The following is a 16495-nucleotide window of genomic DNA, read 5'->3' as shown; positions in this document are numbered from 1 at the left end:
CCAAACGACTCACGGACCGGTACCGGTCCGAGGCCCGGGGGTTGGGGACCGCTGATCTAAGGCACACAGCGCAGGCTGTTACCACATAAAGTCCCACCTACCTGATGTTTAAACTTTCTGTTTATAAGGCAGGGGCAGTCAGAGGACAGTTGATTTAAATGGGAGGGATGGCAGCTAAACAGCTTGATTTGAGACAACAAGATCCAGTATTATTTTGAAATGTGAATCATGTGGTTCAGGAATAAGAATAGCTCATGGAGTGTGAAATCAGTATGATAGGTCCTGTTTAATTTTTAAAGCTGGGGAAAAAGTATCAGTTTGAGTGGGGCAGCGAGTCAGAGGAAGGTTGTCTTAAAGGCAACTTTAATGAGGGTCATGGTTTAGATAAATAAGAGTGATTTTGAGCTGTAATGTAAAGCTACTGTAGTGGAATAAAAAAGGAACTGGAAATGAGCATAACTGGACCACATTAAAGTTTTATATCTCCTTTTGATTCATTGATTCATTCTTTTTCATAATTTAAACCTTTACAGTATCAATGTCTCAAGGGTTCTCTATACACCAAAATAATATAAGAAAAACTATGACTGCCAGGGAGTTGTTATTGTTGATGCTTTGGTAGGATTTCCCATGAAGTTGTGACTAATGAAGCAGGATGTTCTACACTGAGTGCTGTAATATGAACAATTCACATGTAAAGTGGAAGTGGTGCATAACTGAAGCAAATCCAGATAAGTCTCCTAAGCTCTGAAACATTCCTTCTTCAGTCTTGGTCAAGATCCCATTCTTCCAAAATTGTACTTTGGTCTTTGATGTCCGGGAGATAAAAATGTAAGATTCCCGTGGGGAGTTTTCTGTCCCCAGCAGCAGATGATTGACATGCTGTCCTTCCGTGCTCACAGTATATTTACTGGTGCAGAGACTCATATAATCAGATTTAATTCTCATGACTTAATTAGGTTCACAGATTTTTTTTTTAAGTCTCATTCACTAATGTGAGTGCATGTTGTTTTTGGATTTGTTACAAGAATTCACAAATATGGCCACCTTACTCTCTCTCTCTCTCTCTATGTGTGTTGCTGTCTTGCACTCTGCCTTAATTAGGAAGTGCAGAGAGGGAACAGGGTACATTTCGTCTGTATGTAAGGAATGAATCCAGTGGAACAGCAGCCAAACTGGAGTTCACATGGAGAAAAGGCACCCACCCCAGTTTACAGTTCAATGGAGGCTGGACACTGTAACTGTGTGTGCAGAATAGAATAGAATAGCCCTTTATTGTCATTGTACTTGTACGACGAAATTATGAGTGCTCCACCCTAATTGTGCAGGAGTGTGCTGCTGGTTTATCTTGTGTGTGTGCGTGTGTGTGTGTGTACTTGTATGTGTGTGTCTTGGGGACCGCTTTAAATTTTCCAACTCTAAAGAGAGGACAGTTTGGCAAAGTGAAAACTCAATTTATGAAACACCTTCAAAGAGTTTTGTTGAGACTAAGGTTGATGTAATGATGCAACAGGGTTAGAGAGGAGCGGTTAGACTAATTTCTGTTGAACGAGATCACATTAAGCCCAGTTTAATCTCAAGTGCCAGACAAGTTAAGTTGATGTAGTACCACCAACATTTTCCCTTTCTTTAGTTGAAAGAAGTTCATTAAACATTAGACAATTAAATATAGAGTATCTGTTAAAATCAATAGACAGTAAACATCATCATATCGTGTGAGACAGCTTTTCCACCTTCAGTTAGTCTACTGTCACTAAAAAGAAATGTTTTGGATACGTCTCCATGGCGTAACTATCTTACTTCAGGCTACAGGCTATGGGGGCTATAAAACTGAAAACAATTAGTGCTTTGGTTTGTGATGTTATCCATTCTGTCAGTGCAATGTTTCCTGGTGCAATAAATGGGGAAAAATTTCCAAAAATGATGCCCTCCTCTCTTGCAATTTTAATTTTCTATGCAGTGGGTCAAATTGGACCATAGATTGGATATAAAAGAGAGGAAGTGCCTTAAACATTTCTTTCTAAAAGGCAGCAAGGTAGTGACTCCTCTAGTTGAAAAAAGATGATGTCCAGTTGTCTATAAGAAAACTACTTAAACTCTGACCTCAGTAAAGACTGTACTGATGAGTGCATGAACTCAGTTCAAGTCTTATGGAATACAGCAGTATCAGGAAGGACATTAAAGCAGGGTATGTTTAGGGGGGACCATATAAGTGTGCATGGGCCCTCATGTCTGGTTTAAAAGAAATTGGAAATTGTGTGGCTCAAAGTTTCAGAGATGAAATTTCACAAATCAGTGGGTGACATCATGGTCGCTATGTCCATGTTTTATATAGTCTATGGAACCGACTCTTTGGGAGACGTTTGACACCACAGAGATGGAGTGAAGTGTCAGTAAATAACCTCACAAAGTTAGACATGTCCAGGACACAAATCTGATGACATGTGGATGATAATCAAAATGAAAATTACACTCTTCAGTGTCAGAATGAGGAATTGTCTCCCGTCCTTCACCCTACCCTGGGTCATTTTTGTTGCACAGTTGCACAGAGGTTTATGAGGCTGCCTAGCATGCCATTTGTTCTGTTCTGATCACAAATGCCCAGAAAAGTTATCTCTCTTTCAGCAATGTGCACCATACTCCCCCAGGGGTGGTTTGTACTGAAGTATACAGTTACAGTTTAGCCTTACATGGTCTTCATGTAATCTCCCTGGAGTATTTTTGGAGACAGTCTAATGACTCATTGTTTTTGCGCATTCAGAGTTCATTTTCATGTGTAAAAATCAAAGTATTTTTAAGAGTTACATGTTTTCTTTGGCACAAGGGAGTAAACCACGAAGCCTAGCTGGTGTTTTAAGTTTGACAGTAGATTGATCTTTATTGCTGGAGAATTACATGTGGTTTCACAGTAGTGCATATGACTACTTTGCATGGTGAACATAAGTGGTAGAAAGAAAAGAAAGAAAATAAAAGTCCCTCATGTCTATCATACACAATAAAAATTACAAATTTATTCTACAGTTACTGCAAATTTATTTAGCTGTATCATGAATTTTATGTTTAAAAGTATCCAACATAAGTTGTAATAAAAATAATCTAACACTGACTCTCTCTTGATTCTACAGATCGTGAAGACCAGTCCATTCTCTGCACGTAAGTGAAAATCTCTCTCCTCCATGCTCACCTGTTCCATCTTTGCATGTTTGTTTTTTTACATTTTAAACATCACATAAAAGCAGGAGTGAATGCTACATCTGTTTGTGTGCAAGAACAGTTACATAATGCTTGTGTAAACATAGATCTAAACAGACGAAATACCCTTTTGGTCTCTCAGCACCGTTTCAACCATTAGTGCCAAAAAGAAATGATTTTGTTTGTTGGATTTTGTTACCGTGGAGTCATCTTGTATTCAAAGACAGCTAAACTGGATGTGCTTTAATGCTTTTACGGTGCTCCCAGAGGCCTCTTTCTCCTCTCAGACCCTTACTCAGGAAGTATGTCCTGGACCCTGATGGGAGAACCAGATTAGCTCTGCAAATGTTTTGGCTCTATTTTGTTTGTTTATTTGTTCTAAACTAATTATTGAGAACTTTGACTGGGCAATTGGACATCCAGGGACAAACGGCCTCATTTTGTCTCTTAATGATAGCTTGATATTTGGACTGGCCTGAACTGAACTGTACTTTTAATTTATAGAAAACAAAGTGAGTTAATTAGTTTTTCTTTGTGTGCTGGAGTGACTTCACGTTTTGTCATGTACCATTTTAAATTAGTTGCACAATATAATCTTGCTGTTTATAAACGTATATCCCAGTCATAAATGTAATTTAAACACAATCACAAGAATAACCTTCTACACAAGAAGGTTAATTTACATGAGGCCATATTTAAAACTGTTTAAAGTTTTATACGCAGAGCCGAAACACCATCAGCTTGGAACATCAAGTCCTTGCACTTTTTAAGATTTCTGAGCCCCATCAGGCCTTTGGACCCATAAAAGGCAAAAATGTTTCAGCAGTGATACGTGGAATTTCATTTATGACATTCTTCCTTGTGGGTGGATGCACTTGTGTTTAATTGCTTTGTATGCTTTGTGGTATTGTTTTTACAACAATCTATTATGGGCCGCTTGCATCTCAATGATTTTTAGTGAAAGCACTTTTTAATGTTGTGACTGGAGACTTGTGTGTGTGATTTTAAGCTGTTAATTAGTTGGGAAATTACACAGAATGACATTTCTGTCACAAATTTCATATACTTCCTCTGTGGATGCACATGCACCGTTTTACCATGTCTGAAATCTGGTGAAGGCAAAAGAGGATTCAAAAGCATAACTTTTGAAAGTGAAGGTTAGAGTAATCAAACAAACAAAAATAGATGGTTTGAAAGAGGAGTGAAAGAAGCCATCTATGTCCACTGTGAGCGACCATCTTTGAACAGAGGCGGGGGTTTACGACACCAACTCTCTGCCATCTATAATCCAGTTTTGAGATCCCTTCCCAGACGCCTTAACGCCCACTCACATCCTGGGCCATCTGACCTCAGGAATTCGCATGATAAGGTGGGGCCAGGTTTCACAATGAACACACCCGAAACTCTGGCTGATTGGGACCCACACCCAGTTTCACACCTTGGCTCAGGCGATTAGAGGACCATCAGGGGGTCCTTTTGTCCCTCTGTGGGGGGATACTCCCACTAGGTTTATATCTGGGACTCTCCACCATTTGACCTTAGAACTGAAGAAGCTTCTCGGATGAGAGGTGAAACGTCTTCAAGTAACTTAAAGAAGTCCAGACGCTTTTCTTTGCAAGCTCCTTTGAAAACAAAAATAGACTAAGGGTAGACTAAATAAGTGTATCCGGATGACCAAAAAAAGGGAACTAAACTTGAGGAATAGGCTTGAACATTATAGAAACGTCGGATAAATAAATACTCCAAAGAGGAATAGATAACAGGACGCAGGTGAAGCAAATCAAGATACAGACAGTAATTACAGTGTTATTAATACAATACCAAAACAGTTTCAAACCTATTATAACAAAATTAAAACGGCTCCAGTCTGGACTTTTATTTGTGGGTTTGATTATATCTTAAAATGATTCCTACTATATCTTCTGGTTGCTGAGTCCTGATGAATGTATTATTTATTGTATTTCCCTGATTGCTCCATATATTAGTAAAAATGTGCCATGGGAAATAGTTGGGATGCTAAGAAATTTTTGGCATTTCAGCTTCACAAGGTCACCAGTTTCTTTTGTCTGCTGTTCAGTATATTTTCATGAAAAACAGACTGATGGGGCAAGAATATTCACTATACTTCTGACTAGCTTAGGGCTCAAAGTTATTAATTTTTTAATGAGGAACGCCAAATATTTAGCCTTCCTGTCTGTTCTTGTAATTTTGATTTGTCAATCTAATAAAAAAGGGTGTGCAATTCATTTTCTCAAGGGGCCTCAAGTTCTCAAGAAACTGGAACTGCTGTGGAAGATCACATTAATATGCTGAACTCTGCTCAGTATTAATTTTATCACTTTTGTCCACAGTCCCAGTTTCTCATGGGGTCCCCCTGGGAAAAATGATTGCCCACCTCTTCTTTAAAAGACGATACTACTTCCCTGATATTCAGTGACACATGTACACTTGTAAAATGTAGTAAAAAAAGATGTTTTTATGAAATTAAATTCCCAAATATTAGAAATGCGGCCATCCATTCTGTAATCGTTCATACCCTTTCGAATAATCTTATAACAACAAGTGAAACCTGTGCTGCTTACTGTGGATAAGCTGGATGAGACAGCTTGATAAACTATCTGGAAAAAAATCCCAACAGAATTTGCTCTGCACTAACAGCTGCCTGCAATAGGAGCCTGGATGTCATATATCCTTAGCAGACCTGAGCAGGACTGAGTAATTACACTCCTCTTTATGCTGCCAGGCCCTAACACAGTGAGCATCCGATGCCTTTTATGGACCCATGACCGAGCATGTCTGTGTGTTCTGGCTAGTGGCTGATGGCTCTGGGATCATTCAACTTTATTTGAAGTAGCCAAGTTCATTTTCGGGGAATAAATTGCATCGTCTCGCTTGTGTTTATGTAATTAGATGTCTTTCAAGCATACAGTAGCACATGTTTTAGATTTTTGTCTAGTCTAAGAGTCGTTGTCATATAACTTTCATCAAGTTATCAGGTATATAAACGAATATAAGAAGTATATTAATATGAAGTATCGGGTCACATTCTAAGAGCTAGCTCGGCTCTAGTGGAATGGTTGCATGAAATACTCCCTCCTGTCTCTTCGGGTGCATCTTAAAACCGATTCTTATATAGTGCCTTTCTAGTCTCCCAGAGTACTCAAAGCACTTTGTACAACATGCCGCATTCACCCATTCACACAAGCACTGTCTTCTATGTTTTTAAATGCTTTCTAACTAGCATTCACACACATTCATACTCCAATGGATTCATCGGAGAACAACTTAGGGCTAATATTTTGCCCAAGGATATTTGACATGCAGACTAGAGGGAGCCAGAGATCGAACCCCCAACCTTCCGATCAGTAGACGACCTTGTTAGACTTAACTAGAGTAACTCTGAATGAGTTAAATTTGGAAATCTTATAATCGGTCTCAGACAACTTTCTTCCCTTATGAACAACAGGTGAGTAGCATCAGTATGCACAAATAAGAAAAAGGGTAATAAATCCCTTTTAAAATAACCATTTCCCTGAAACTGTGTAGATTACTGTGTAGTATACAGTCTGAACAATAACGTTATGCTTTGTGTCAGGCACAGTTATCTCTGCAGCACATGATTTCCATTCAATTAAACTGGGTTACTGAAGTGTGAACAGAAACCTGTCAGTACTGCTTATCTTCATTGTCCTCTCTCCTTCTCTATTTCTTTTTCAATCCCACTGTAACTTTTTCCTCCCTAGTGGAGAGTCTGGTGCTGGGAAGACAGAAAACACCAAGAAAGTCATCCAGTATTTGGCTGTTGTGGCCTCCTCGCACAAAGGCAAGAAAGACAGCAGTGCTGTAAGTATCTGTGTAAAGAAACCATGATAGTTAGGATCTGTCAGCCAGTTCCCTCACTCTTAATGACATAGGAAACTACCCAGATTAATCCTGTATATTACCATTTCCTCCAAATAGCAACATGCAGGATCACAGTTGGCTTACGTGAGTAAAGGGGAATGCCCGGAGTGTGTTTTTCTGTGTGGTTTTCATGTGTGTGTTCCTTCTTTAGGTTAGACAAGTGCATGAAGATAGATAGTGTCACTGTTGCCCCCGAAATACCTGTTTTTCTACTGATTTTGCTTACACCAAAAGTACAGATGCCAAATGTTACTTTCCTTCTGTTAGATGGTGTTTACCCTAATATTCATCATCAAACAAAGTTTATTAAGGCTGCATGATCATCAGATTACTGAATCTCAGTCACATTTCAAACCTTGTGTTATTCAGTGGCAGATATCCAGTTTTGCCTTCTCCTCAAGCGATTCATTACGTTCAGTTTTTTGACCTCCATCTTCTTTAGACACCCTTTCACTGCCAGTGGAGATTATATGCAAGCCTCCCCGACAGTGAAAGGGTCTCTCACAGATCACAGTGTGAGCATGCCCTGTTTTTACCTATCAAACACCAGTCGCCCCCTTCCTCCCTTCCTTCCTTCCCTTACTTCCTCATCCGACTGCCAGCGGGCCTGACGTGGGTCGTGAGGCTGTCCTGTAGCTTTTACTTTGTGGAGTTTTTAAAACTCAGTTTGGGAAACTCTGTTGACTTTTAAATATTGTGACTTCACTAAAATCAGCAACAAACTTGAAGCTTTAACAAAAAATAAATAAATTATTTTAACGGTACTTCAGCTCAAACCTCACAAGTTGATGTTGCTGTTCTGGTGCTCGGGTAATAATTGGAAAAAGTCAGTCAAAGCAACGCTTCCCTTTGGCTCTGACCCTGCTCACTCAGAAGGTCTTTGCTCCCAGAGGAATAATTATCTCTGTACACTGTCCTCTATAGGACCTTGAGGCTCCCATGGACTGCCTGTACAGAAATAGCATTGGATTAAACTCTTTTTTTTTCTGCTTTCTCTTACTTCCTCTCATTCTCAAGCACTTTTTTAGCAGTTTCTCCTAATCTGTACTCTGAGATATTTGTATTTAAACTATGTCTCAAGGATCAGTCTTTCCCACCAGCTGTAACTTTCTCTTTCATGCTGTCTTGCTTTGCATCTATTTTCCTTTTCTATTTTCTCATTTTTCCTTCAGAGACTTAAATAAACAGGACCTTCTTCTCTGCTTTGCCACCTCTGAACTGCATCTCATCAGCGGGTCTGTATCCTCCTGTTTTTTTCTTACATATAAAATAAATACTTGGCTTTTAATTGAGGACACAACTTTTCCCAAATTAAAGCATTTTTCTAAGAGGCAAATTCCAAAATTATTTCAGTTCTCTTTTTTTAATTTTCCCATGTTCCTTTGTCTATATGTCTGTTTGGTTACCTAAAGCAAGCTTAAAATATCTGTCAAAATATCACTAGTTTTGCCAAATTTCACATAAAAATACAGTATGAAGTGAAATAATGTGAAAATCGGGAATATTACTTCAATTCACATTCAGTCAGTATTGGCTACATCTTTTACTTATTATCATTATTTCTATTTTTAATTACAGCTGTGTTTGACCTCCATATTTGTCAGTGAGTTCCAAAAACAGTCCTCTAATATATGGAAAAATATACATCAGCATTAGTAAAAACATCTGTAAACCACATATTTTGAAACTGAGCTTAATGAATTCACACAAGTTGGCAAACAGCTTCACATGGCTATCGTTTGTCTTCATTACCGTTTTTATCTTTGTGTTACAAGTCGTGCTCCTTTCTCTTCTTCCTAGCTTTAGCTCACTTACAGTGTTGCTAAGGGAGGTGTTTTTAAGCAAGAGAGGTTAGGTAGAGGTCTACAGCGCCCGACCTGGATACAGACTAGGACAGACCACTTTGATCAGGTGGATTAACTCAATGCAGAGTGACGGGGTGTCTGCCTCATTTACTGACTATCGCCCAGCTCCACCTGCATCTACAGTCTCTGCAGTCACGCTGGAAGCAAATCGCATCTCCAGTAGGATGTTTCTGAATCAGAATCATTTTGATTTGCCAACACACTGAATAAAAAAAACTTTGTTGGAAGATTTTCACAGCTTTTCAGCTGGTATTTGGAAGCCTGTGACCCAACATAACCCACCTCATCCATCTCAGCCTCTGATCTTCGTCATCAACAACAGCTTCTCTGAATTTTAACAGTTTCTCAGAACTGATGGAGGAGTGTTTTGGTCATGTCTGTGTTATGTATTCATCCAGTATTCATCAGAAAATCAAAGAAGACTACAGTGAAATTATTATATTAACCTTTTGTAACTTGATATAAATGTACTTGTCCAAATATTCATTGTTTAGTGAGGACCCGTGCCCTTCGTCTTGTTTTCTGCTTTTTTTCCCTGGTCACTGATGATATTCTGGTAAACCTACGCTAACCTATCAATACTGACCCTATACTACTTCATCCCCACCAAACTCCAACTCCACTGCATCACAAGCAGCGAATCAGTCCTTCTTAGTCACATTTTTCTGTGTCGCTGTCATCACTAGGGGGAGCTGGAGAAGCAACTCCTGCAGGCCAATCCTATCCTGGAGGCCTTTGGAAATGCTAAGACCATCAAAAATGACAACTCCTCAAGATTTGTGAGTTTTGTGAAGTTATAGAACGCATTGTTTAGTTGTTTTCTAAGTTATATTTTTTGCACGTGTCGTGATCTCACTGCTCGTTTATCTCTCTCACAGGGAAAATTCATCCGCATCAACTTTGACGTGACCGGCTACATTGTTGGAGCCAACATTGAGACTTGTATCCTTTTTACTTTTTAATCTTAGACATATTATTTTTACAGTAAGAAGACTTTTTGTGTTGCCTTTCATCTGCACCAAAAGTTAAATGCTGTGTGCTGCTTTTTGATTTCAAATAAGTTATTGCAAAGTTTATCTGCTGACAGATTTTGAATAACAGTTTATTTCGGGCCATTATAAATCATCTTTTTCCTATAAAAGGCGTTTTTTTAGGGATATAATTCAAACTTGCATCATCTATGAGATTTTTAAAACAACGACTGCTAGCTTTGTTGCTAATTATCCATCCATTGTTGATAATCATTGTTACTTATTTGTTTTTATGCCTCTTTATGCCAGCAGTGACAGTGTGTGTGTGTGTGTGTGTGTGTGTGTGTGTGTGTGTGTGTGTGTGTGTGTGTGTGTGTGTGTGTGTGTGTGTGTGTGTGTGTGAGAATGTGAAATCTGTTGAACATGCTGATAAATGTATTCATATTTGGCACAAATGTTCACTTGGATGAACTGTTTAGATTGTTTAAAGTCACAATAACCTCAGAAAATAAATTTTTGGCTTTAAATCAAGAATTCATACACTGATTACTGCAAAATTTAACACTAATATCTGATGACAGTTTATTTTTAAACATAATGTCATACTCTTCTGGACATTTTTCTGTGCTATAACTTAGGAATAGAATCAGGGCTAGATACTGAATAGGTGGCACTCATTTGATGACATTTTGGAGAGAGATAGATTATTAGATCATTAGAAACTGAAACTTGACTGGCTTGTAAAAAAACCCCACAAGGCATTAATTATATTCTTCCTATTTAGTTAAAACAAGAATTATCATTTAAGGCTGAACAGAGGTTTGTAAACTAAATTTCCCCTACTCACAAATTAGATTTTTATTCTTTAACAGCTGCTCTCAGATCTGCTGGAGAAGTCTCGCTGTATCAGACAGGCAAAGACAGAAAGAGCTTTTCACATCTTCTACTACATGATTGCTGGTGCCAAGGACAAACTGCGCGGTAAGATGATTATAAACCTAAAATATGTGTGTGATTTCTTTGATGCTGCTGCGCAGCAGTTAGCAGGGCTTCTTTAACAGTGTGTACATATCACCGTCATGTGGAAGTCTCATCTGGAACTGGAGGAAGGGAAAAAGGAAGTCACTTCTGGTCTTCGTTGACTGTCATGCATGTCACAATTTATCCAGCTGGATTATGAAAATGTTTTTTTAAGGTCATGGAGGAAAAGAATTTTCTCAAACTCTCAAAGAAGATTTTCTTCCAACTGATGTTTAACCACAATAATCAAAATAAAGCTGAGTAAAGCGTTCCTGCATGTTATTTATGACAACTCGTGCTATTTTCTCACGAGAGCAAAATCTTCATAAAAAGTTAAGCCTCACTGATTCTCAGATTACTGACCACAGAACGATGATGATGATAAGTCGCTGTTTTTCTTTATTTTCAGAGGAGCTACTTCTGGAGCCCTTCAGTAATTACCGCTTCCTCAGCGCAGGCCACGTCCAGATCCCTGGCCAGCAAGATGATGAGATGTATGAGGAAACCATGGAGGCCATGAATATCATGGGCATCACAGAAGAGGACAGAATTGGTATCAGCGTAGTAATAGGCATAGCATTAGCATCGCTCTAATACTGTTGGGTCTTTACCTTCTGAATCTGGACTGTTGTTGTGAATTTGCATTGAAGAGGCAACATTCATTTACATTTAAATCAGAAAACAAGCTGATTTTTGGGAAATGTTCCAGCAAACAAGAAGAACGTTATTATTAGTGTTTCCCCGTGAAGTCAACCACTTGATTTCCTTGTTCCAGATATCCTGAAGGTGTGCTCCACAGTAATGCAGCTGGGAAACATTGAATTCAAGAAAGAGAGGAACCAGGAGCAGGCAACCATGCCAGACAACACTGGTTAGACACAACTTCTTCCTGCCATTAGAAATCCCACTAGGGGTTATTGACTTTTACAAAGCCAGCTGTAACTTTAAAAATGTATTATCTATAGCAGCAAGAACACCTGGGTGAAATAATATTGTGTCCAATATGACAAAATTTCTCTCTTTGTAGCTGCGCAGAAGGTGTGTCACCTGCAGGGCATCAATGTGACAGACTTTACACGAGCCATCCTCACCCCTCGCATCAAAGTGGGCAGGGAGGTGGTGCAGAAGGCACAGACCAAAGAGCAGGTGCTGCAAGGAGGAAACGGTTTAAAAACATAGGAATAACTGTGTGTTAATCACAGTCTGGTCTGTGTTGTTCTGTGTGTCTGTGTCTGTTAGGCTGACTTTGCTATAGAAGCGTTGGCCAAAGCTGTCTTTGAGCGACTGTTCCGCTGGATCCTGGGCCGGGTTAACAAAGCCCTGGATAAGACTAAACGCCAAGGAGCCTCCTTCCTGGGAATCCTTGACATTGCCGGTTTTGAGATCTTTGAGGTATAGATCATCACACACTGTAAAAAAAAATTGTAATATAAAAGAATTTTACTGTGTATTTTACAGTTTTGTACTGTTCTTCTAGAATATCATTAAATTTACATAAATAGACTGTGATTTTACATTTCAAATGTAAATTAACGTAAAATCACTGTAAATGTAATAAAACATAATTTTCTTGTTTTTTAAATGTATTTGTCTGTACATATGCATATTTAGATTGTTAAAATACATTCACAAATGAAAAAGGCAAAATCCCATGTAAAATTAGGGCAACAAACTGTATTGTCATTACTGGAAATAACCGTATTTTCATGAGAAAGTTATTTTCTGGTATTATTTTGGCGCCCAACTGCCGGAATATTACTTCTTTTCTTTTTTTTTTTACGGTGCAGAGCGCTTGGAAAGATAGTGGATGTGATATGCATGTCTTCATCTCTGTGTTCTGGCTATTGCAGGATAACTCCTTTGAGCAGCTGTGCATCAACTACACCAATGAGAAGCTACAGCAGCTTTTCAACCACACCATGTTCATCCTGGAGCAGGAGGAGTACCAGAGAGAAGGCATCGAGTGGAACTTCATTGACTTTGGCCTTGACCTCCAGCCCTGCATCGAGCTCATTGAGAGGCCAGTAAGTGTTAATAATAAATACCAGCATCAGTTAAATCCTACACAGCCTCTTAATCATATATATTCTCTGCAGAACAACCCTCCAGGCATCCTGGCCCTGCTGGATGAAGAGTGCTGGTTCCCCAAAGCCACAGATATCTCCTTTGTGGAGAAACTTTTAAACACACAGGGCAACCACATGAAATTTGCCAAACCTAAACAGCTTAAAGACAAAACAGAGTTCTCCATTCTTCATTATGCTGGGAAGGTGAGAATGATGGCAGTTAGGAGAAGGGAAAAATGTTCTGTCTTCATACTGTTTATCTTCATTTGAAGACATTAATCATCTTGCATTCTCACGAAAGCTCACATAACTTTGTCGTCTTGCTGTTTTAGGTAGACTATAACGCCACAGCCTGGCTGACAAAGAACATGGACCCTCTAAATGACAACGTTACAGCACTGCTCTCCAATTCTTCTAACCAGTTTGTCCAAGACCTCTGGAAAGATGGTGAGATGCATATGATTTTATTACATGTCTCATAAGTTTATTGCAAGCCACTCTGAGACAAGGACCAAACTCTCCTCAGTGATAAGCCATAAAAACAGCACAAGCTTCTGCTGCCACAACTAAACTAGATTTTCTTCTTTACTGAAGTCCTAGAAATGTTTTTCTGCACATTTTGCCTTTGTCTTTGGAGAAACTTCTAGGTTAGGACTTCCTATCTTGCCCTGAGAGACACTCAGAAAAGAGACTATTTATCTAGGAAGTTCACTTCCCAGTTAAATAAAAGGGAAAAAAGAAACCTTAGTGATTGTTGAACTATTTTGGAGCCACAACTAAAGATATCACCTTGATTCTTTCATACTGATCATTTTTTAGATGGGACGACTCAGATTTATTTTACCTTAAGAACATTAAAGCAAATCTGACGTGTACACAATGAAACAAATTACCTGAAAGCAACACACACATTTTACCTGCTTTCATCCATATGTTTGTCCCACAAAAGATATGCAATTAGATTCTTAAAACTGAAATAGGCATTAAGGCAAAGACAAGCTGATTTTACACACTGTTTTGTGTTTTTCAGCGGACAGAGTCGTCGGCCTTGACACATTAGCTAAGATGTCAGACACCTCCGGCCCGAGCGCCTCAAAGACCAAGAAGGGAATGTTCCGCACAGTGGGGCAGCTCTACAAGGAGTCTTTGGCAAAACTCATGACCACGCTGCACAACACCCAACCCAACTTCGTCAGATGTATCATCCCGAACCATGAGAAGAGGGTAAAGACAATTAGCAGCAAAACTACTAGACTAGCAAAACTATAGAGGTGGTTAATGATCAATTAATCAAGTGTGTGTGATTATCAGCACTTGGCTGCTATCTATCCTCTTAATTTCCTATACCTTAAAAGTGTACTTAGTATTTCACAGGATGGCGTAAAACCCTATAAGAACTTTTTTTTCACATGACTATAGATGCATATTGAGAGGAAAGCTTTTTTATCATCATATAAATTAGCAGTTGATCTCACTCCATATGTGGCCGTATTTCTAAAGTCATGAAAAAAAAAACACACACATAACACAGACAAAATGAATTTACTACTAACCGGTCAGCATAAGCGAGTTATACTGTATGTATTTAGTTTTTGAAAACTTTATGTAATAAAACTGCAATCCTGTCTACTCAGGCAGGGAAGCTGGATGCTAACCTGGTCTTGGAGCAGCTCAGGTGTAACGGTGTGCTGGAAGGAATCAGGATCTGTCGACAAGGCTTCCCCAACCGAATCGTTTTCCAGGAGTTCCGCCAGCGGTCGGTCTAACTACTAATATACTATTTCAGTCAAAATTTCTCACCATATTAAGTGTAACATCTCTCTGGCTTCTTGCAGTTATGAGATCTTGGCTGCTAACGCTATTCCCAAAGGTTTCATGGACGGAAAACAAGCCTGCTGCCTCATGGTTAGTTCACAACTTCAAAATTGTCATCCATGTTCATTAACATCGACACACACCAAGGTAGAATTATCCTGTGTGACAACTTAATATATCACATCATTTACTGATCTCCTGTCTATGTAGATCAAGCATCTGGACTTGGACCCCAACCTGTACAGAATCGGACAGAGTAAAATCTTCTTCCGCACGGGAGTGCTTGCTCAACTAGAGGAGGAGAGAGATTTGAAGATCACTGTGATCATCATTGCTTTCCAGGCCCAAGCTAGAGGCTTCCTGGCCAGAAAGTATGAAAATTGAAGCCCCCCCTTTAAAGCAGTTTATTTGTTGCTGTTATCACCGTAAATAAAACTTTGCATGTTGCACTATATATTTTTTTTTGAAGGGCATTCGCCAAGAGACAGCAGCAGCTGACAGCTATGAAAGTGATCCAGAGGAACTGTGCTGCCTACCTCAAACTGAGGAACTGGCAGTGGTGGAGGCTTTTCACAAAGGTCAGCTAATCAGTCTCTAGAAGCATATAAATGCAACAACACCATAGTACATCTGTGTGTTTTTTGAGAAAGAAACTTTCCAGATACTACAAAATTATTTTGAAATGACAAATTCTGCCTTTTCCTTCTGAACAACAGGTTAAGCCTCTGTTGCAAGTGACCCGACAGGAAGAGGAGATGGGTCTCAAGGAAGAAGAGCTACAGAAAGCCAAAGAAGTTGCCACAAAGTTTGAGTCAGAGCTAAAAGAAATCACCTTGAAACATACACAGGTAAGGGATTAAATGCGCATCAATGACACAAACCTTGTTTTGCTTTCTTTTAATGAATCCATTCAGCGTTGATTCGATAAAGTTTCCAGTTATGGAGAGTCTGCTGATTCTGCCTGTCTGTCAGATTGTGGAGGAGAGAAACGCACTGCAGGAGCAGCTTCAGGCAGAGACAGAGTTGTATGCTGAGGCTGAGGAGATGAGGGTCCGTCTGGCGGCGAAGAAGCAGGAGTTGGAGGAAATCCTCCATGAGATGGAGGCGAGGCTCGATGAAGAGGAGGAGCGTTCTCAGGGGCTGTTAGTGGAAAAGAAGAAGATGCAGCAGCAGATGCAGGTCAACATGTCTGTTTCGCACTGTTATTCAGTTGGAGTTGTTATTGCTCAGGTAGCTGTGCTTTCACAGTGTGATAAAGCTGCTGGAGAAACTGAGGGTTCAGTCTTTTCATGCAGGAGTTGGAGGAACATTTGGAAGAGGAGGAAGACGCTCGTCAAAAACTGCAGCTCGAGAAGGTTACCTGCGAGGGAAAGATCAAAAAGCTGGATGATGATATTCTCATAATGGAGGACCAGAACAACAAGCTGCTGAAGGTAAGTACTGGAAATCAGCATTTTTCAAAGACATTTTAATATAAGTAAGTCACTCTGAAAAGTAAATACATCACCGGCTTTGTGATGTTTTGTAGGAGCGAAAGTTGCTAGAGGAGAGAGTTGCAGACTTCAGTGCTAACCTGGCAGAGGAAGAAGAAAAATCTAAGAATCTCACTAAGCTCAAAAATAAACACGAATCCATGATCTCCGAATTAGAAGGTAGTCACCTT

At 39.4% G+C, this 16495-nt stretch overlaps 1 protein-coding gene across 3 annotated transcripts in view; it reads left to right on the top strand.

Annotated features, from left to right (window-relative positions):
• myh11a (myosin, heavy chain 11a, smooth muscle) overlaps positions 1-16495 on the top strand; it is a 31776-nt gene that overhangs the window by 7809 nt on the left and 7472 nt on the right. For 2 of the 3 annotated variants that reach the window (XM_084930496.1, XM_084930498.1), the window contains exons 4-25: positions 3126-3153; positions 6936-7035; positions 7153-7179; positions 9647-9739; positions 9839-9902; positions 10814-10912; positions 11361-11504; positions 11727-11822; positions 11979-12097; positions 12191-12343; positions 12802-12975; positions 13048-13221; positions 13350-13464; positions 14048-14241; positions 14652-14773; positions 14853-14922; positions 15043-15203; positions 15302-15410; positions 15549-15680; positions 15805-16011; positions 16128-16265; positions 16361-16484. In XM_084930496.1, the coding sequence (XP_084786622.1) occupies positions 3126-3153; positions 6936-7035; positions 7153-7179; positions 9647-9739; positions 9839-9902; positions 10814-10912; positions 11361-11504; positions 11727-11822; positions 11979-12097; positions 12191-12343; positions 12802-12975; positions 13048-13221; positions 13350-13464; positions 14048-14241; positions 14652-14773; positions 14853-14922; positions 15043-15203; positions 15302-15410; positions 15549-15680; positions 15805-16011; positions 16128-16265; positions 16361-16484 (2643 nt within the window). The remainder of the gene's footprint in view (positions 1-3125; positions 3154-6935; positions 7036-7152; positions 7180-9646; positions 9740-9838; positions 9903-10813; positions 10913-11360; positions 11505-11726; positions 11823-11978; positions 12098-12190; positions 12344-12801; positions 12976-13047; positions 13222-13349; positions 13465-14047; positions 14242-14651; positions 14774-14852; positions 14923-15042; positions 15204-15301; positions 15411-15548; positions 15681-15804; positions 16012-16127; positions 16266-16360; positions 16485-16495) is intronic. The other variant, XM_084930497.1, reaches the window with a different exon arrangement.

Source organism: Perissodus microlepis, chromosome 6 (genome assembly GCF_051167445.1).
Source record: "Perissodus microlepis isolate ML-2025 ecotype Zambia chromosome 6, ASM5116744v1, whole genome shotgun sequence".
In the NCBI taxonomy this organism is placed as follows: domain Eukaryota; kingdom Metazoa; phylum Chordata; class Actinopteri; order Cichliformes; family Cichlidae; genus Perissodus; species Perissodus microlepis.
Note: the sequence above shows the minus strand (reverse complement) of the source record. Positions and strands in the feature narration are given on the sequence as shown.